Source organism: Budorcas taxicolor, chromosome 13, assembly GCF_023091745.1.
Source record: "Budorcas taxicolor isolate Tak-1 chromosome 13, Takin1.1, whole genome shotgun sequence".
NCBI classification, from domain to species: domain Eukaryota; kingdom Metazoa; phylum Chordata; class Mammalia; order Artiodactyla; family Bovidae; genus Budorcas; species Budorcas taxicolor.
The window spans coordinates 50578238-50596837 of NC_068922.1; the positions used below are offsets into that span (position 1 = coordinate 50578238).

At 38.7% G+C, this 18600-nt stretch overlaps 1 protein-coding gene across 1 annotated transcript in view; it reads right to left on the bottom strand.

Moving 5' to 3' along the window:
• HAO1 (hydroxyacid oxidase 1) overlaps positions 1-18299 on the bottom strand; it is a 59629-nt gene extending 41330 nt beyond the window's left edge. The window contains exons 1-2 of the mRNA XM_052651237.1: positions 18163-18299; positions 11133-11284 (exon numbers count right to left, since the gene is read on the bottom strand). Coding sequence (XP_052507197.1) covers positions 11133-11284; positions 18163-18299 — 289 coding nt within the window. The remainder of the gene's footprint in view (positions 1-11132; positions 11285-18162) is intronic.
• Between the last annotated feature and the right edge of the window lie 301 nt (positions 18300-18600).

Sequence of the window (18600 nt, forward strand, 5' to 3'; positions counted from 1 at the left end):
ATGCCCATAATCATTATTATATATGTATATAAAGCTTCCCAGGTGACGCTAGTGGTAAAGAACCCACATGCCAATGCAGGAGACTAAAAGAGACATAAGAGGCACATGTTCGATCTCTGAGTTGGGATGATCCCCTGGAGTAGGAAATGGCACCCCACTCCGGTATCTTTGCCTGGAGAATCCCATGGACAAAAGAGACTAGCAGGCTACAGCCCATGAGGTCATACAGAATCGGACATGACAGAAATGAGTTAGCAATACAATATGTATATGTGTATGTATATGTAATGTGTATGAGTATATGTACAGAAAGAGCACGTTTACTGACTTCTGATCATTTTAAATGATCAGAATATCCAAAATATACAGTAGTCATTAAATAGGTTGAAAATAAGGGCAAGAAAAGTTATGAAAGTTTTATACTACAGCAATGCAAAGAGTTATTCCCTTCCAAATATTTTTAATATAAATTTATTTATTTTAATTGGAAGTTACTTTACAATATTGTATTGGTTTTGTCATATATCACCATGAATCTGCCACAGGTATACACGTGTTCCCCATCCTGAACCCCCCTCCCTCCTCCCTCCCCGTACCATCCCTCTGGGTCACCTCAGTGCACCATCCCCAAGCATCCAGTATCATGCATCAAACCTGGACTGGTGATTCATTTCATATATGATATTATACATGTTTTGGAAGTTTTGGCCATAGCAATCAGAGCAGAAAAAGAAAAGGAATCCAAATTGGAAAAGAAGTAAAACTCTTAGTGTTTGCAGATGACATGATCCTCTACATAGAAAACCCTAAAGACTCCACCAGAAAATTACTAGAGTTAATCAATGAATATAGTAAAGTTTCAGGATATAAAATCAACACACAGAAATCCCTTGCATTCCTATACACTAATAATGAGAAAATAGAAAGAGAAATTAAGGAAAAAATTCCATTCACCATTGCAACAAAAAGAATAAAATACTTAGGAATATATCTACCTAAAGAAACTAAAGACCTATATATAGAAAACTATAAAACACTGGTGAAAGAAATCAAAGAGGACACTACTAGATGGAGAAATATACCATGTTCATGGATCAGAAGAATCAATATAGTGAAAATGAGTATACTACCCAAAGCAATCTATAGACTCAATGCAATCCCTATCAAGCTGCCAATGGTATTTTTCACAGAGCTAGAACAAATAATTTCACAATTTGAATGGAAATACAAAAAACATCGAATAGCCAAAGCAATCTTGAGAAAGAAGAATGGAACTGGAGGAATCAACCTGCCTGACTTCAGACTCTACTACAAACCCACAGTCATCAAGACAGTATTGGTACTGGCACAAAGACAGAAATATAGATCAATGGAACAAAATAGAAAACCCAGAGATAAATCCCTTCCAAATTTTTAACTGACGTAATTTGGACAAAGTTTTAATGAACTATCTGTTCTCCGTTATTCCTCCTTACTTTTGTTTCTTCTCAGTAAAAGTGGATACAATAATGGCTGAAGACAAATCAATGGGTCAGAGTCTAGAGTGAAACAGATCTAGGTTCAATCCCCATCTTAATCACTGGCCAATACTGGTCAAGGGTGTCCTTCACTCTGTCAAAAGAGGAGAATGATAAATGATAATGATCGCACAGGTCTATTGTGAGGATTAATGATAGGGATGTGAAGTTCAAGTACCTGGTATATAAAAGGTACTCACTTCAGAAATAGTGAAAGTTTCATTTAAAGTAAATCTGGTGCTTTTCCTGGATTTGGTTAAAATTAAAACTTATGGTGATATTTTCCTCATATATACTTGGTCACCTAGTACAACACATAAATATATAAATCAATAAAGCTTTCAAAAATACATCATTTGGGCCTTGAGCAAAGGAAATGACAATTTTTCTTGCTGAATGGTCTTTCACTCAGTGTTAAGGTTGATCACTTAATCTCAGAAAATCCAGAAAATTCAACAGCTAAATCTCTCACCTACACCCTAATTCAGCTCTTTGGGGCCTTTGTGCCACTCTGCAATCTGTTCCACCTGCACCTTAATAGGTGGTCAAGTCACAACTGAGTCCCAAAACTTCACTTTGGAATGTTCTGCCCTTTTAGGCTCAAAAAGAAACTGTTTAGATTTAATGGTTTTATGGCCCATCAAATCCTGTGTGGTAGCCTCTAATTGCATCCAGGGGTAAGAATTTCTTTTTTAAATCCCTTTTTTTTTTCTGACAGTTTAATAAGAATTTACTAATATGCTGAGGATTCCTGGAACGCATTAGGTAGGTTTTAATTTTTCTCTATTTGAGGTCCCAGCACTCCCTCATGTGGTATTTGTTCACATAGCAAGTCAGATGCAAAAGCATAAGTAAATATTTAATCTCTTTTTTTCCTTTCATTATTATTTCCCATGATTAAACAGAGCAAAAGAGCTAATGTACCTCCATGGGAAATGAAATAAAATTTTACTGCATCCACTGTGCATAAAACCAGAGAGATTTTCACAGTGCTATAGTAAACATTTTATTAATTGGTTCTCTGAGGAATCAGATATACTCTACTTATTCTGCAAGATGGAAATTTAACCTAATGAGATCACTTTCTTTATGTGTTACTAGCATTTGTATTTATTATTTCTATTTGTTTCAATATAATAATATTTTGGAGAAATGATTTTGTATTCATCCCTGAGGTTTATATGAAGAATAAAACTTAAAAATTAAAACCCAGTCTAATAGAGTTTCAAACAGATATGCCATTATAAGTAGGGGCATTTATATGACTACTTAAATATTATTGCTTGCTTAATTGTTCAGTCTGACATGAACTGAAAAGTTCATGTCTGACTTTTTGCAACCCTTTGGGCTGTAGGCCATCAGGCTTTTTCAGGCAAGAATACTGGAATGGGTTGCTATTTCCTCCTCCAGGGGATCTTCTCCACCCAGGGATCAAACCCGCATCTCCTGTTTCTCCTGCTTTGCAGGCAGATTCTTTACCCACTGAGCCACTGGGGAAGCTCTTAAATGTTATAATAATTATCAATTATTAAAATATTGACATCCGTTGCAATCAATAACCTCTTATTCATAACACTGTGCATGGCAAACTGTTTTCCACTGAATGTTTCCTGGTTACTCCTTCCATCTTGCATGTGTGTGTGCTAAGTCACTTCAGTCATGTCTGACTCTGCAACCTTATGGGCTTTAACCAGCCAGGGACTATAGCCTGCCAGGCTCCTCTGTCCATGGGATTCTCTAGGCAAGAATACTGGAGCCCTCCTCCAGGGGATCTTCCCAACCCAGGGATCGACCCCTTGTCTCTTATGTCTCCTGCCTTGGCAGGCTGGTTCTTTACCACTAGCACCACCTGGGAAGCCCCCCTTCCATCTTAAAAGAATTTTAATTTTTGTTTGTTTAAAGTTTAAGCACCTGAATTTTGCACAAGTTTCCTATTTCCTAATAAGTTTCATATCCTGTGGCTTATTCCATACTCTCAAAACTAAAGGGATAATGCTATAAAAACATAGAACATTTGCAGTTAATATTCCAAGACTATATAACATACAGCTTGCTGTAGGGGTCTTGCTGCAATTAGACTGATATGACTTTTAGTAATATCAGTAACTGGCCAGAGTATTATAGACAACATTGTGTATTGTGATTAATAATCTTGAATCAGGCATTTAATCTCTCCAAGCCTCAGTTTCCACATCCACAGGAGTTGGATAAAGTGCTTTGGGCTCACACATTTTAAGACAGCACTAGGGGATAGATGGTTAAAAATTCAAATTGCCTGGCACATACTAATTGCTAAATAAATGTTGGCTATCATAATTTTCCACAAGACTTTGAAGTATCACTTTTTAAATTTATATGTTTTTAAAACACCTATTTGTTTTCAGCAAGATCCAGAGATAAATACTTATCTGATCAGTCTCCTTCAAACCAAGAAGGCAGCTTTAAGAAATAAAAATCCAGTGTAGGCAGATACTCACTCCACAGTCTCTATCCTCTAGAGCTGGCATACAGTTGAAAGTAAGCAGGCTGGGAGGAGGTTTCAGAAATGTAAGGAAGGGCAGGTCTCTACTTTGGTCTCTCTTTTTGTATTTGATGACATTTTTAAAAGTGGAACAAAATAATTTATTTATATTCTGAAAAAATTGTAAAGACCATTGGGAGTTTTCTACTTTTGAATACTTTTTCTTTGTTTCTGTCTTAGCAACAGAACCCTTTCTTTGAAGGGCTACTCTTTTGAATCCCAATAAGTAACAAAAGTAGCTGTGTGCTCAGTGACACACTTAACTTCCCTGAGATACTTGGAAACAACTCCAGCTCCTTGGGACACCTGAAATAAACCACTGCTCTTGCATAAGCAGCTCACTTTATCGGTGCAGAAGTGTAATCACAGAGAGTGAAAATGACCCGCCTCAAGGAGCGAAACTAGTTAGTGGTGAATTTCCACATAAATCAGATGCCCCAGCCTGGCAGCCCAGGGGACAGTTGTAGCCCAAAAAAGTATTTACTTTGGCCCACACATTGTTGCCCCAAACAGTGTTTTAAAGAATTTTGATTTATTTGCCAACATTTAAAAACCAGGAGATTGCACATAAAAATCAAGGTTTCTGGCTTCTCCTTAAAAAATTTTTTTTGAAGATTTGGCAAACCCACATTCTCATTCCCATAGCGCATCAGTTAGCTGGAGGCAAGATGGGGCTACCCTCCTTCCATGGAATATGCACTCTAGGCATGGTATCCTCTCTACCACTGAGCTTGCATTGTTGTTTTCTCAACTTCATCTCTCCTTGCACATTTACATTACCAACCTGGCCCTAAAAGCCATTTTTTGAGGATTAAGCAAAGTAAAAAGAGCATTCTTTACTTCCACTAAGATATAAATGAAGTGTACTTTTCTGATGTGTGGAATGTATGGAAGAGAAATATTTTAGGGACTTGGAATCTCAGGGGCAAATGAAAGTTGAGCCCCACTTCAGGAAGCTTTTCCCAACATTTATCTCATGTGATTCTCACAAGAACATCTAGAGGTAAGATCTCTTATTTAAGTAGGGTTGCCAGCTATAGCAAATAAACATAGGATACCCTGTTACAAATGAATTTTTATCTGAAATGCAACTACAACTAGCTCTCTGTATTTTATTTGGCAACCCTCTGCTCATTGCCATTTTGGAAAGAAAGAAAGTGTAGCTCCATTGGTCACTCTACAATAACAGAGTCATGTAAAAACAAAGAGCTCTGTTTTGGGCTTCGTTGGTACTGGGGACATGTCCCACAGTGGTAAGGAGAAAGACCAAAGGACCCCTGAAGCAGGGCTCCATGAAGAAGTCTGCAGCATAGTGAGACCCTGGCACCATGACAACTTTCAGAACTTTCTAGCCGCTCATTCTAATTATTCAGGCCAGACCATTCCCTGGGGATTTGAATATCCTTCACTTACTCTTACTGACCAAGCTAGGGGGAGTCCTTTCTTCAGAAAGGGCTGCTAACTAGCACCTATTCTCCAAGTGTTGTTAGTCGCTCAGTTGTGCCCGACTCTTTGCGAACCCATGGACTGCATGCAGCCCACCAAGCTCCTCTGTCCATGAGATTTTCCAGGGAAGGATACTGGAGTGAGCTGCCATTTCCTTCTCCACTTATTCTCCAAACTTGGCTTCAATTTCTCCTGCTAGCTAGGGACCAAGACCCTGGAAACAAGAAAGCTACATTAAGGGCCAGATAATTAGGAGAGTGAGAAAAAAAGTCCTTCACAACAACATCCATAGATTTCATAATCTCCCCAAAGATCAAGCTAGCTTGAGAGTATTCCCATATTTGGAAACAATAGAGTAAATCAAATATTAGCTGCATAATTCCATATTGATTTTCTCAGTTTTGAGAGAAAGAAACAATCTCTACCAAATACAAGCATCCCTCCACTTTTAAAATGCCTGTGGTTGTATCAATATTCAGTTAGCCACTGTCTTGGTTTGCATTCTTCCAGAAGCTGACAATGAGACAGTGCTATGAGCCTGAGACTTTTATTTGGAAATGATCACAAGCTGAGCTGAATGAATGGGAAAGTGAAAGAGGAAATGTATGTGATATTGGGCAGGTGACTTCTGAAGGCAACTGGGGCCCAGTCTTACTGGGGAAACCCTGGGTTGTAGGATGGGAAAATGCTTCGGTGACCCTGATCAAAGAGAGCTAGAGTATTTTTCCACCAGCCTGAAGCATGCCCTTCCATTCACCAACTTCCAAACACCACCCGCATCAGCTCTTGTTGCCAGAGAAAATATTAGGCAAAAAGTTGCATATTCTGATAGAAATGGGAAGTAACAAAGGAATATATGATGGGCATCAATAGCATCTGTTCCAGACACACATTCTTTCCTTCTGAATAATCTATCCATTCCACAACCAACACGTACAAACCAAGGAGCCCTTTTTGTTAAGAGCTGATCACCACCAGTTTGGAGGATTAATAGCCATATTACATAGACCATCAATCCATAGACAGTGATAGGAACATAGAAGAAAACCTTAAGAATGTTGAAATCCTTGAGGGATGATTCTACTACAAATATGGAATACAAACTGTCGTGTCGGTAGCCTGACAAGAACCTGTTCAGGATCTTAGCTTCTTGAAGCCAGTGTGTATACCCTTTCATTGCGAATTCCTCTGTGTTCTCAGTGTCACTACATCATTTGCTCTGCCTGTTCCGCCTTATCCTAATGTCTATCAAGTGTTTCACTCTCCTGCATTCTCCTGGGGTAGGCACAGGCTGCTTTGCCTGCACCTTAAATGGCATATTAATTCCCTTTTACCTTTAGGGCTTCCCTGGTGGCTCAGCTGGTAAAGAACCCACCTGCAATGTAGGAGACCTGGATTTCAATCCCTGGATTCAGAAAATGCCCTGGAGAAGGGAACAGCTACCCACTCCAGTATTCTAGTCTGGAGAACTCCATGGACTATATAGTCTATGGGGTCACAAAGAACTGGACACGATTGGGCGACTTTCACTTTCAGGGAATTGTGATTTACAGATAAATGGGCCTCCTCTCATAACACTTCTGGGATTTTCTGGAAATTAAAAGCAACACAAAGTGGCTAACAGCCCAAACTGTGGAGCCAGACTTCCTAGGTCTGAATCCTATCTGTATCATTTATAAATTCACACAGCTTTGTGACCCTCACCATCTGCTGTGTGCTTCAGTTTCTCATGAATAAATTGGGCCTAATAATAGTACCTCCCTCTTTGGGCTGTTTGGAGGATGTGATGCTTTAATACTTGTAATGTGTTTAGAAAAGTGCCAGGAGCATGGTATTAAGTGCTTGATAAATAAATCTAAAGGGGTAAGACTCCGATAGGCCTTCAATAATGCCTCAGAGTTAGTGCTGGCAGAAAATAGTGTTAGATAAAACAGTCATGCCTAGGCTGTCAAAGTAGTTTCTAAGTAAGCTTTCTTCTCATTTTTCTTCCCACCTTACTCCCAGTAAAAAGGAGTAGTGACCTTGGAATCATCAGAAGTGAGTTGGAGAATAAGTCATATTAATCACTAACTATGAAAACTTGCTCTGTATGGAACCAACTCTTCACCTATCCAGGACAGTGACACCTGTCAAATAGCAGATATAGTGACTTATGTAAAAATAATTTGCAGCTTCAGGGTGTTTTATCAATTCAGTAAGCTTTGCTTATTACCTTCTTCACTTCCTTCCATTCTCATCCATTCTCTCCATGGTTCCTTCTCCAGTTTTCTCTATTTTAAATTTAGCTTTTATTGCACTTTTCTAGTTCAAAGAAAATTCTATACATGTAGACCAAAAATAAGGTTATAGAGTCACATCTGATTACTATAATCAGAATATCCATAACCCACAAATAAAATTTTGTAAAATGTGGTCTACATTCTTGGTCCTCAAAAATAAATATATTCTAGGACCTTAATATTGTTTATACCTGCTTTTTTAAAAATTCTTATATTGTAACATATTTCTATGCCGGTCAACTCTTCCTTTCATATAATTTTTAATGTTTACCCCATTTTTTATGCATCCTATTTTTTTTTTTTGCAACCAATCTCTAATTCTGGGACATTTGAGTTATTTTCATAACTTTTTTCTTATTAAAAATAACAGAAATGGGACTTCCTTTGTGGTCCAGTGGCCAAGATTCCACACTTCCAATGCAGGGGGCCTGGTTTTCATCCTTGGTAAGGGAATTAGACCCCACATTGAAATTTCATTGCAAATCTGCATTGCATCAAAAGATCCCTCATGCCTTAACTAAGACCTGACTCTGCCAAATAGGCAAATACTTAAATAATAATAATAACAGGCATAAAAATTCCTGAAAAAATGTCATTCCTCAAATCATAATTATTTCCTTGGAATTCCTAGAGGAAATTTATAGCACCACATGGAATTGGTATTTTTAAAGCTTTGATAAACAGTGCCAAACTATTTTCTAGAAAGATTATTCCACTTTATACTCCTTCTAAGTTCAGTTCAGTCACTCAGTCGTGTCTGACTCTTTGCAACTCCATGATCACAGCATGCCAGGCATCCTTCTCCAACACCAACTCCCGGAGTTTACTCAGACTCATGTCCATCGAGTCGGCAATGCCATTCAACTATCTCATCATCTGTCTTCCCCTTTTCCTCCTGCCCCCAATCCCTCCCAGCATCAGAGCCTTTTCCAATGAGTCAACTCTTCGCATGAGGTGGCCAAAGTATTGGAGTTTCAGCTTCAGCATCAGTCCTTCCAATGAACACCCAGGACTGATCTCCTTTAGGATGGACTGGTTGGATCTCCTTGCAGTCCAAGGGACTCTCAAGAGTCTTCTCCAACACCACCGTTCAAAAGCAGCAATTCTTCGGCACTCAGCCTTCTTCACCGTCCAACTCTCACATCCGTACATGACCACTGGAAAAACCATAGCCTTGACTAGATGGGCCTTTGTTGACAAAGTAATGTCTCTGCTCTTTAATATACTGTCTAGGTTGGTCATAACTTTCCTTCCAAGGAGTAAGCATCTTTTAATTTCATGGCTGCAGTCACCATCTGCAGTGATTTGGGAGCCCAAAAAAATAAAGTCTGACACTGTTTCCACTGTTTCCCCATCTATTTCCCATGAAGTGATGGGACCAGATGCCATGATCTCCGTTTTCTGAATGTTGAGCTTTAAGCCAACTTTTTCACTCTCCACTTTCACTTTCATCAAGAGGCTTTTTAGTTCCTCTTTATTTTCTGCCATAAGGGTGGTATCATCTGCATATCTGAGGTTATTGATATGTCTCCCAGCAATCTTGATTCCAGCTTGTGCTTCTTCCAGCCCAGCGTTTCTCGTGATGTACTCTGCATATAAGTTAAATAAGCAGGGTGACAATATACAGCCTTGACGTACTCCTTTTCCTATTTGGAACCAGTCTGTTGTTCCATGTCCAGTTCTAACTGTTGCTTCCTGACCTGCATATAGGTTTCTCTTAAAAATGCAGTTTCAACATAACCTCATGCCACTGTCTAATCTTAAAAGAATATGATATTCAGAAAACAAAATATTATAATTTATATTTATTTGATAATTATGGATATGATAAAAATTTTTATATATTTAACATGTTTATTGGCCATTTTTATGTCTCCATTTGTGAATGTCCTATTTTAATTTTTTCATTTACATCTTTTCCTCCATTTGGGGGTTATATGTTATTTTATTATTCAAACATAAAGCTCTTCACATAGGAAGGACATTAACCTTTTGCAGTCTCATATTTTTTCATTCATTTTGGTTAACCATTTGTTTTAATCTTTTATAGAAATTTGAGAGTTTGGAAATTTCCATTTTTGTGTGTATGTTGAATTGTTTGCTTTTGTTTTACTGTTTGTGATCTATAACATGTTTGAGAAGTTCTCTCTTATCCAAATTTTAAGTAGACCAATACCATTTCTCCTTTTTTTCCCTTCTCTCTCTCCATATTTCAGGATTACTGTAGACAAATGGTTGGGGCTCCAAGGGTCACTTGTCTCTGTAGTCCCAAAATTAAAGACCTAAATCTTTCCAGCACAATATCATTCTGTCAGGCTGATATTCAAAGCAGTAGTTTGTGGAAGACATTTCAAGGAGGAAAGTGAATTCACAAGCTCCTTAATTCTTAGAATTAAAATGCTTTTAAAAGAGTATTTAGTTTCTGCTCTTTGGTCCTGAATTTCCTGCCTTCCTTGGTTTAGTCACTAAGTCGTGTCCGACCCTTGCGACCCCATGGACTGTAGCCTGCCAGGCTCCTCTGCCCATGGGATTCTCCAGGCAAGAATATTGGAGTGGGTTGCCATTTCCTTCTCCTACGTGCCTTCCTTAGCATAAAAAAAAAATCAGATAAAATTTGTTACCAACTTTCATACATGTTCTGAAGCAGAATGTGGGGAGATTTATCACTGCACATACCTTTTCAAATATCCATAGTTGCTAGCAGACTGGGAAGTTGACAAATTACCCATAATTAGGAATTTCTGCTTTCATATTTGAATTTCTCATTATTCCCTCCCAAAGCAGTTGAAAACACTCTATTTGGGGGAATATAACCCATCCATAAACAAACTATGGCAGAAAACACAACCAACCAAGTCACAGTATTTGCTGTTTTACAGTGAGAATCATGTGGGTTTAGGGGAAGCAAAAAGAGCTTTGAAAATCAGGTAGATGTGAAGTTGAGTCCATCTCTGTACTGCCTGTGTGTCACCATGGGTGAGTCCCTTTCTCAGAGCTCGATTTTTTGAGATGTTGATATTAATACTCATAATATGAATAAAAGTCAGTGAGCCACTATTCCATGCCAGGTACTGGTACTTTGTATGTGAAAACTCAGTTAATCCTTACAGTAATCCAGGGAGGTAGGTATTATTTTTATCCCCATTTTAAAGCTAATAAAACTGAAACACAAAGAGTATCTTGCTAAAGTAACACATCTAGAAGGTAGAAGAGAAGGACATGCAAGAACAAGCATTTATATGTCAGTCAATCAGCTTAACTATTGTGAGTATAAAAACATCCAGGGAAGTGTTTGCTTGATGCACACAGAGAAGACAGTTACTAAATGTTAGTTTGTTTCTGTCCTTTAAGTGAGAACCTTCTTCCTACCTCGCACTGTTGCAAGCTCCCCATCCACGTGAGCCATGCACTGCATGGCAGTGGCCCCAACGCAGATAGGCATACTGACTTTTTGCCCTAAAACAGAAGTCGACAGGTCTATTTCAGCAACGTTCCGGAGCATCCTTGGATATAGCTTCCACCTAGAATTTGGAGGAGGGTGGAAAAAAGGTTTTAGAATTTCAAGTGTTTGAGTCAGAAAAAGAAGATAGTCTTGTATTTTTCCCAGCAAGCAAATTACTTCACAAAGCTCAAGGAAATTAGGAAATTTTAATGCTTGTTAAGATGGAAAGTTATCAATAAGATTAATAATAAACTTCTCAAGTTATTGTTCTTAGTTAAGAACAATTAACAAACCGTAGACGTCATCCATTTGAGTCTACAGCTTTTTGCTCTTTGAGAAACGCATTTGGATATCCAGACAATCAAGATCTAGAAGAGTTCCACCATCCTGAAGAATTGCCCCATTTCCTTTTGCAGTGAAACTCTCCCTCAACAAATCCCCTAACATCCTCTGATCATTTTGTTGTTGTTGTTCCCATAGTTTTACTTTGCAAGAATATCATAAAAATGGAATCATATATAGTTAGTCCTGAAACTATATATAACTGATCCTTGAACAAGGCAGGGATAGTGGGGTGGGTCAGTCCTTTGCACAGTGGAAAATCTGTGTATAACTTTACAGTTGAATCCTCCAGATCTCTGATTTCACATCCATAGATTCAAGCAACTGTAGAGCATGTACTACATTTTCAGTGTTAAAAAAAAAAAAAAAATCCATGTATATGCGAACCTGCTAAGTTCAAATCCACATTCAAAAGTCAACTCTAGTATATGGCATTTTGAGTCAGGCTTGGGATGTGGCTCAGCTGGGAGACCTGGGTTCAGTTCCTAGGTTAGGAAGATCCCCTGGAGAAGGGAATGGCTACCCATTCCAGTATTCTGGCCTGGAGAATTCCATGGACTATACAGTCCATGGGGTGGCAAAGAGTCAGACAAGACAGTGACTTTCACTTTCATTTTTCTTTAACTTAGCCTAATACTTTTGAGATTCATCCATATTGCTGCAAGCATCAATTATTGTCCTTTTCAGTTGATGGTGAGTATTCCATTGTAAAAATGTAGCACAGTTTATCCATTCTCAAGATAAGAATATTTGGAATCTTTCAACTTGGGATGATAATAAATAATGCCACCATAAGCACTCCAGTACTCTTGCCTGGAAAATCCCATGGACAGAGGAGCCTGGTAGGCTGCAGTCCATGGGGTCGCTGAGAGTTGGACACGACTCAGTGACTTCACTTTCCCTTTTCACTTTCATGCATTGGAGAAGGAAATGGCAACCCACTCCAGTGTTCTTGCCTGGAGAATCCCAGGGACGGGGGAACCTGGTGGGCTGCCGTCTATGGGGTCACACAGAGTCGGACACAACTGAAGCGACTTAGCAGCAGCAGCAGCAAGCATTCACTGAAAGGTTTCTGTGTGAACATAGCTTTCATTTCACTTCTTCCGAGCCATTTTGAAGACAGTATAGAATGGATGGGGATTAGATTAGAATTTAAGAAGATACCTTTTGTCTACGTTAACTGTTCTTTTTTCTTACAGACAGTAGCTTCAGGCAATAACTTTTTAAATTATGATGTGGTTTCTTCAAAATCCTTGATCTGAATTCTGTATCCATTGAAGTATGATGATAAGGGAAGGTGGGCTTTTTTTTTAGTTTAATTCAGCATTTTCCCCAAAAATTGTATTTGGCAGAGACTGGAATTTTTGACTTAAAGAATTTTTGACCCCTGACCATTATCTTAAATTATTTTTTTCTGCAGTTCTTTTGTGTAGCAATACAAGTTACTAACAAACCAAGAAACAAACTAGTAAAATTTACAGGAAAACTAGTTCTCTTTTCTTTCTGCAAAATTTATACCTCCTATTTGTTCAGGATTATTTTCTCCTCATTAGTAATTGATTAAAACTAAAGAAAATATAGCCCCAGTTTCTCATGAGCACTTAGGCAATAAACCTGTGAGTACACATGCATATATACCTAACTAGCACTCACCTTTCAGGACTTAGATTTAATTCTGCTTCCAGATAGATCAAGATTTTTCATTAATACAGTGAAGTGTGATTTAGTAACAGAGTCACCAAAATAAATGGAACCTCCCAAGACTTAATTGAAGCCTACTTCCTCCAGCGGAAGAAGAAATTCTGCCTTAATGTTGCTTTGAGGAATAGCTAAGGGTCTGTAATATAATCCTTCCTCACATAACAAAGTAAAAACATCCAACCCCTGCAAAACATAATAAAGAAGTTTAACGGTGATTTCTCTGCAATTCCTTTGAACAACATAATTGTCTTGATTTTCTGTCACACCACATGCTCTGCTGCTGGAAGTCTTTTCTTCCCAACTGACCCTCACAGCATGATTCTTTGATCTCCATTCAGAATGGGGAGATGCAGAAACCTTGAAGAGAATTTTTACTACCAGTCATCTCTAAGTGTATTATTAGAATGAGAGAAAAAGATTTAATAGCAGTCGTTGGCATGCTGGCCTTGGAAGGCATTAATATTTACTTAGAGCTGAGAAAACAATGGAAGCTTTTATGAAGAGCACACACAGAGCTGCAGGGCATTAGCCGTGTGTGTGTTTGTGTGTCAGAAGGAACATTTTCAGATATCCCGTTCCCCTTGAATCAGGCAAGGCTCAACCCTTTCCTCTACAGGCAGCAATTTCATGCTTGTCCACAAGGTGGCGAAGTCACTTTAATAACTGTGTTCTTGCTTCCCACACATATAATTTCCGGCCCTGAGGATGACATTACAGAGGCATCAACCAACAGCACAAAATGCAATTCCTAGACCAAATTAGATAAGATCAATGGCGTGGAAAATGTATGCTTTCTAAAAAGTCCTTCACATTTTGAAATGTTCCAAAGAGCGATTACAACGTAACCTTGTCAGGTAATTCCAATAGTTCTGCAAGCCCCACCCAATCTCATCCCCAATTTAAGTTATTTTTTCACAGTCTTACATAAAACTAGCTTACTACAACCTTAGACTCTGCTTTTATGGGACTTCCACTTTGGAAAAAAAAATGAAGATTGACAAAACAATCGAACCAGCTGAATAATAAGCATTTTTCAAAGGTTTCTTAAATGAAGTGGTGCAAAAGTGGAAATCATTTTAACATCCAACAAGGGCCTCAATTTTATGTTATCATAAATCGGGTCCCCAAGAGGAAGTACATTGATGAAGGAAGAAACCCATTCATCACCCAGCTTTGAAGTTCTGTGCTGTTATTGAATCCCACCAACTCAACACAGTGAATTAATGATTTACAAGTATTGTAAGATGATCATGTCTTCCCAAATGGTTCAGTGGAAAAGAATTTGCCTGCCAGTGCAGGAGACTCGGATTCAATCCTTGGGTCAGAAAGATCCCCTGGAGGAGGAAATGGCAACCCACTCCAATATTCTTCCTTGGAAAATTCCATGGACAGAGGCGCCTAGTGGGCTAAAGTCCATGGAGTCACAAAAGAGTGCAACACAACTTAGCAACTAAGCAATAAAAATGAGTATCATATTGCATCTTACTTTCTCCACATGAATTACTTATTCTAAGCATTAAAAATGCATAACATATATATACATACATAAATTGTGTATATGTATACATAAAATATACTACACGTTCTAAAATCTTATTTGTTACCATTTGTTTCTCAATATTGAGAGATCTTTAAAACATTTAACTGGAATATTGATACTTCTTAGACACTTGGTAAAGGAAGAAGGAATTTAAGTCGGAAGAAAACACAGCCGGGTAAATACTATATTCAAACATTCAAGCCTTTTTCGGAGTGCCTCCATGTGTAGATAAGTTTCAGAAGGCCTGTGAATCTCCTGCAATATGCGTGTGTGTGTGTGTGTGTGTGCTTGTGTGTGTAGTTTGTCACACATGTCTGGATAAAAAACCACCGCTTTGAGGTCCAAAGTGGGGTGAGTGAGAGATTTCCAGGGGAGAGGGAGGGAGATGAAGAGAAGAGGAGGGAGAAGAAATGATGAAGAGGGAGAAGGATGAGAAGGTGATGGAGCTGATATGAGATCTCTTGCCATGTGACTTTTCAAAAAATGAGACAATTAACTGCTTTTTATAATGCAAGAGAAAAATCAGCTTGCTTACCTGTGGTGCCAAGTAGCTGAATGATTCTGTGACATTTACACCTATGAGAACACTAACAATGCCCCTGGTGAATGTATATTGCTTTTCAAATACTTAAGAGAGGGAATGATGTCACTTTTGCCACCTCTTATTTGAGAAAATCCATGCAATTTTCAGTGTCACTAAGTGCATTAGGGACGATGAGCTTCCTTTACTAATATCACATGACTTATAAACACCCAAATCGGAGAATCATATTCCACCAGATAATTTCACAAGAAGCCACAAAATGTGTGCAGACCATGGTTGAGAAAGATGATGTGTTTCTCACATTATAACCCTGGTTAATGTGTAAGAGAATCTAAGAACTATTCTTCTGAAAATTAACTCCAAACTTTCAGGCCACATGAAATCTAACAAGCTGACATTTTTCATTGTTCCTGTCATAATTGCAATAGGAAGCTCTGTTCTTTGGGTAGTTCTATTTGACTTTATTTGTCCTTTTGGGGGGGTGGGGGTGGGGAGAAGCAGACACAATGTTATTACAGCCTCAGGTCTTACCCAAAAATATCTCCAAGCAACTGCTTTGTCACCTAACTGGTCTGTGCCCCCAGAACCTCAAAAGGTGGTTTTCAGAGATGGGTGCAGAGATAAAAGGTGTCATTGTGCATTCACACCTTTTGCTATACCCCTGGGATAGGGAGGTTATCAATTTCACAACTGTCTTTAAAATACTCTGTCGTGTGTCACAGCGGGTTATCTGAGGTTTGCTTGGTTTGTCATCTTCATTTGGATTAGAATGAGAGCTTTCAGATTGATTGCCTTCATCCCATCAAGCCAAAGCCACCACCTGGCAGAACATCTATTTTACCTCCACGTGATCAGCTTTATGATACAGGGTAAGAACTGAAAGTTCATCCAGCAAGTTACACAACAAAAAAGGATTGGAGATGCTAAACAGGCAATGTGTGTTGTAATAAAAACTCCTCAGGTGGTTGATAATAATCCCCTATCCTCCAGAAGATAAAAAAATGAGTCTATTAGTATATTTTACCCTCCTTTAAAGCTGAACAAAAGAGAATGATCAAGGTTCATAGAAAAGGTGGCATTTAAAACCCCTTCTCATTGTCTGTGTCCTGTCCCTAAGTTACTCACTCAATACTTAGGCTGAGTAGGCTGGGAATACCCATTGCTGGGGATACCTGTGTAATTCACAGAAGTTGTGAGGTGCTTTTCCAGGCCACACAGAAGTCACCACAGTCTTCTGTGTCTCACAAGTTTTCTAGAATTTCAAGGGTTGAAGAGGTGTCTGGTTTGCTACAGCCCTTTGCTCCATCTTGAAAATGTCCATTGGGCCAATTGTTCTGGGTCCATTTTTCACCAGTTCAACCACCAGCATTATGGAGGCCAAAGGTCAATGTGCATCCCTTGAAATGTAAGCTCCACTGAACAAGAACTTTCTTCACCTGGCTCACTCTATCCTCAATATGTATCGAATCGAACCCACTGAGATACTTAATGTGTGAGGTAATTAACCAACCAGCACTCCTTAAAGGGTGAGGAAGGCTGTGCAAAAATGGACTAGGTGGTCCCTTGAGCATTGTGCCTTGAGGAATGCTGATGGACACCAACTCCATTATCCTCCCAAGGCCCTGAGATTCCCTTGGTTAAAATTACCTATTTGGGTTTAAGTGTTGCTTTCAGGAAACTACTAAAAGGCAAACCACATCACTTGTGAACAGAGTTGAGATGAGCCCAAGTAGGGGCAACTTCTGAGAGCAGAAAACGTTGAAGGACCTGAAATACCCCATAGCAGTTGGATAAAATCATCAGAAGTTTAAGCAGCTCCACTCTGTGCCAACTTTTCCCTTGCCATGGCTCCCTAGCATTTATTAAATCTCATTTGTGTCCCAGGAAAGATCTGAGACAAAGTCAAGGCTTGAAGGAGTTTGGGGAAGCCTCCCCTGCCTTTCACCCCACTCTCAGGCTCCTACACTGATTTGTAGGTGATTTGGTGCTGTTTGCTGGGAACCACTGTGGTTAGAATGATTTCATTTCTCCTAACAAACACATAGAAAAATGAGCTTGAGTGATTTTGCTCTAGGCTAAAGCAGAAATCAGGAATAAAGGCAGATTCTTTCACCTGGATACTTTTTGCCTTTTTTGTTTATCACCATCCATGAGTGCCCACATTTACTGGCTTCACTAAAGGTGCATGAGCCTCATAGACTGTAGTGTACTGAGGACTCCCCTCCCCTGCTCCAGCAAATAAACCATTTCCTAACTGCATAAGCTGTGACATCCACCATCTTGGGCTTTGAAATATGAAAGTCAGTGGAAAACTAATTTGGGACGAGAGATGAAGCCCTTTGGAGGAGAAAAGAAACCACAAAGTGAAAGATTAATGCCATATAGACAAACTTGAATCTAAAGTAAAAATTCAGAAAACAGTAATCAAAATGAATGATAATGGAAAACCAGCATGATGGGAACATTTGAGGCAACCATCTGATCTGGTTTGTCCAGATAAGACAGTTGTCTCCTGTTTAATACTAACAGTTTCCTACACCATAAATTAGACTGTCGGAGAAAAAGAGAATGGAATCATCAGAATTTATCACCATTTTTATACACAGTTAAATGAATTATCCACATAATTCGAAGTGAGGAAATTTAGGGTTAGCTATTTTCCAAGCAAGTTTAAAGCCTAATATTTCTCACAGCCCCATGAATTTCCCCTCTCTACTAAACATAATATCTAAACAAGTAAGTCCATACCATCATTATTAAAACCGAAATATTGTGCTTTGATAGAATATCTTTGTATAATTTTAAAACATGATTTTAAAAATATTCTTACCTGGAAAATGCTGCAATATTATCAGCCAAGGTTTCCTGATCATTTGCCCCAGATTTATAGTAGTCATATATAGACTTCTGAAGTACAGATTTAGCATGTTGTTCATAATCACTGATGCAAACAAGCCGAGAGAACATTTTCCTGGGCTATTGCAAACCCTGGGATGTTTTTCCCCCGTGTTGCTTTCTACATTCTGACAATTCTGTTATTAGTTATTTATTAACAGAGTTTTTCCAAAGTTCAGATTTAGTTCTCTGTTGCTTACATTAATTAAGTGAGCAAACACATGCTTAGACTTTGAAATTTTATTTGCAGCTGTCTGCCAAAGAGCAGGTAGTACCTCTAAGCCTCAAGAAATTGGGTGAGGGGACAGCAAGAGGGGATTAGGTGTCTGTTACATTAAAAAGGCACGAGAATGAGTAAAAATTAAACACCTAA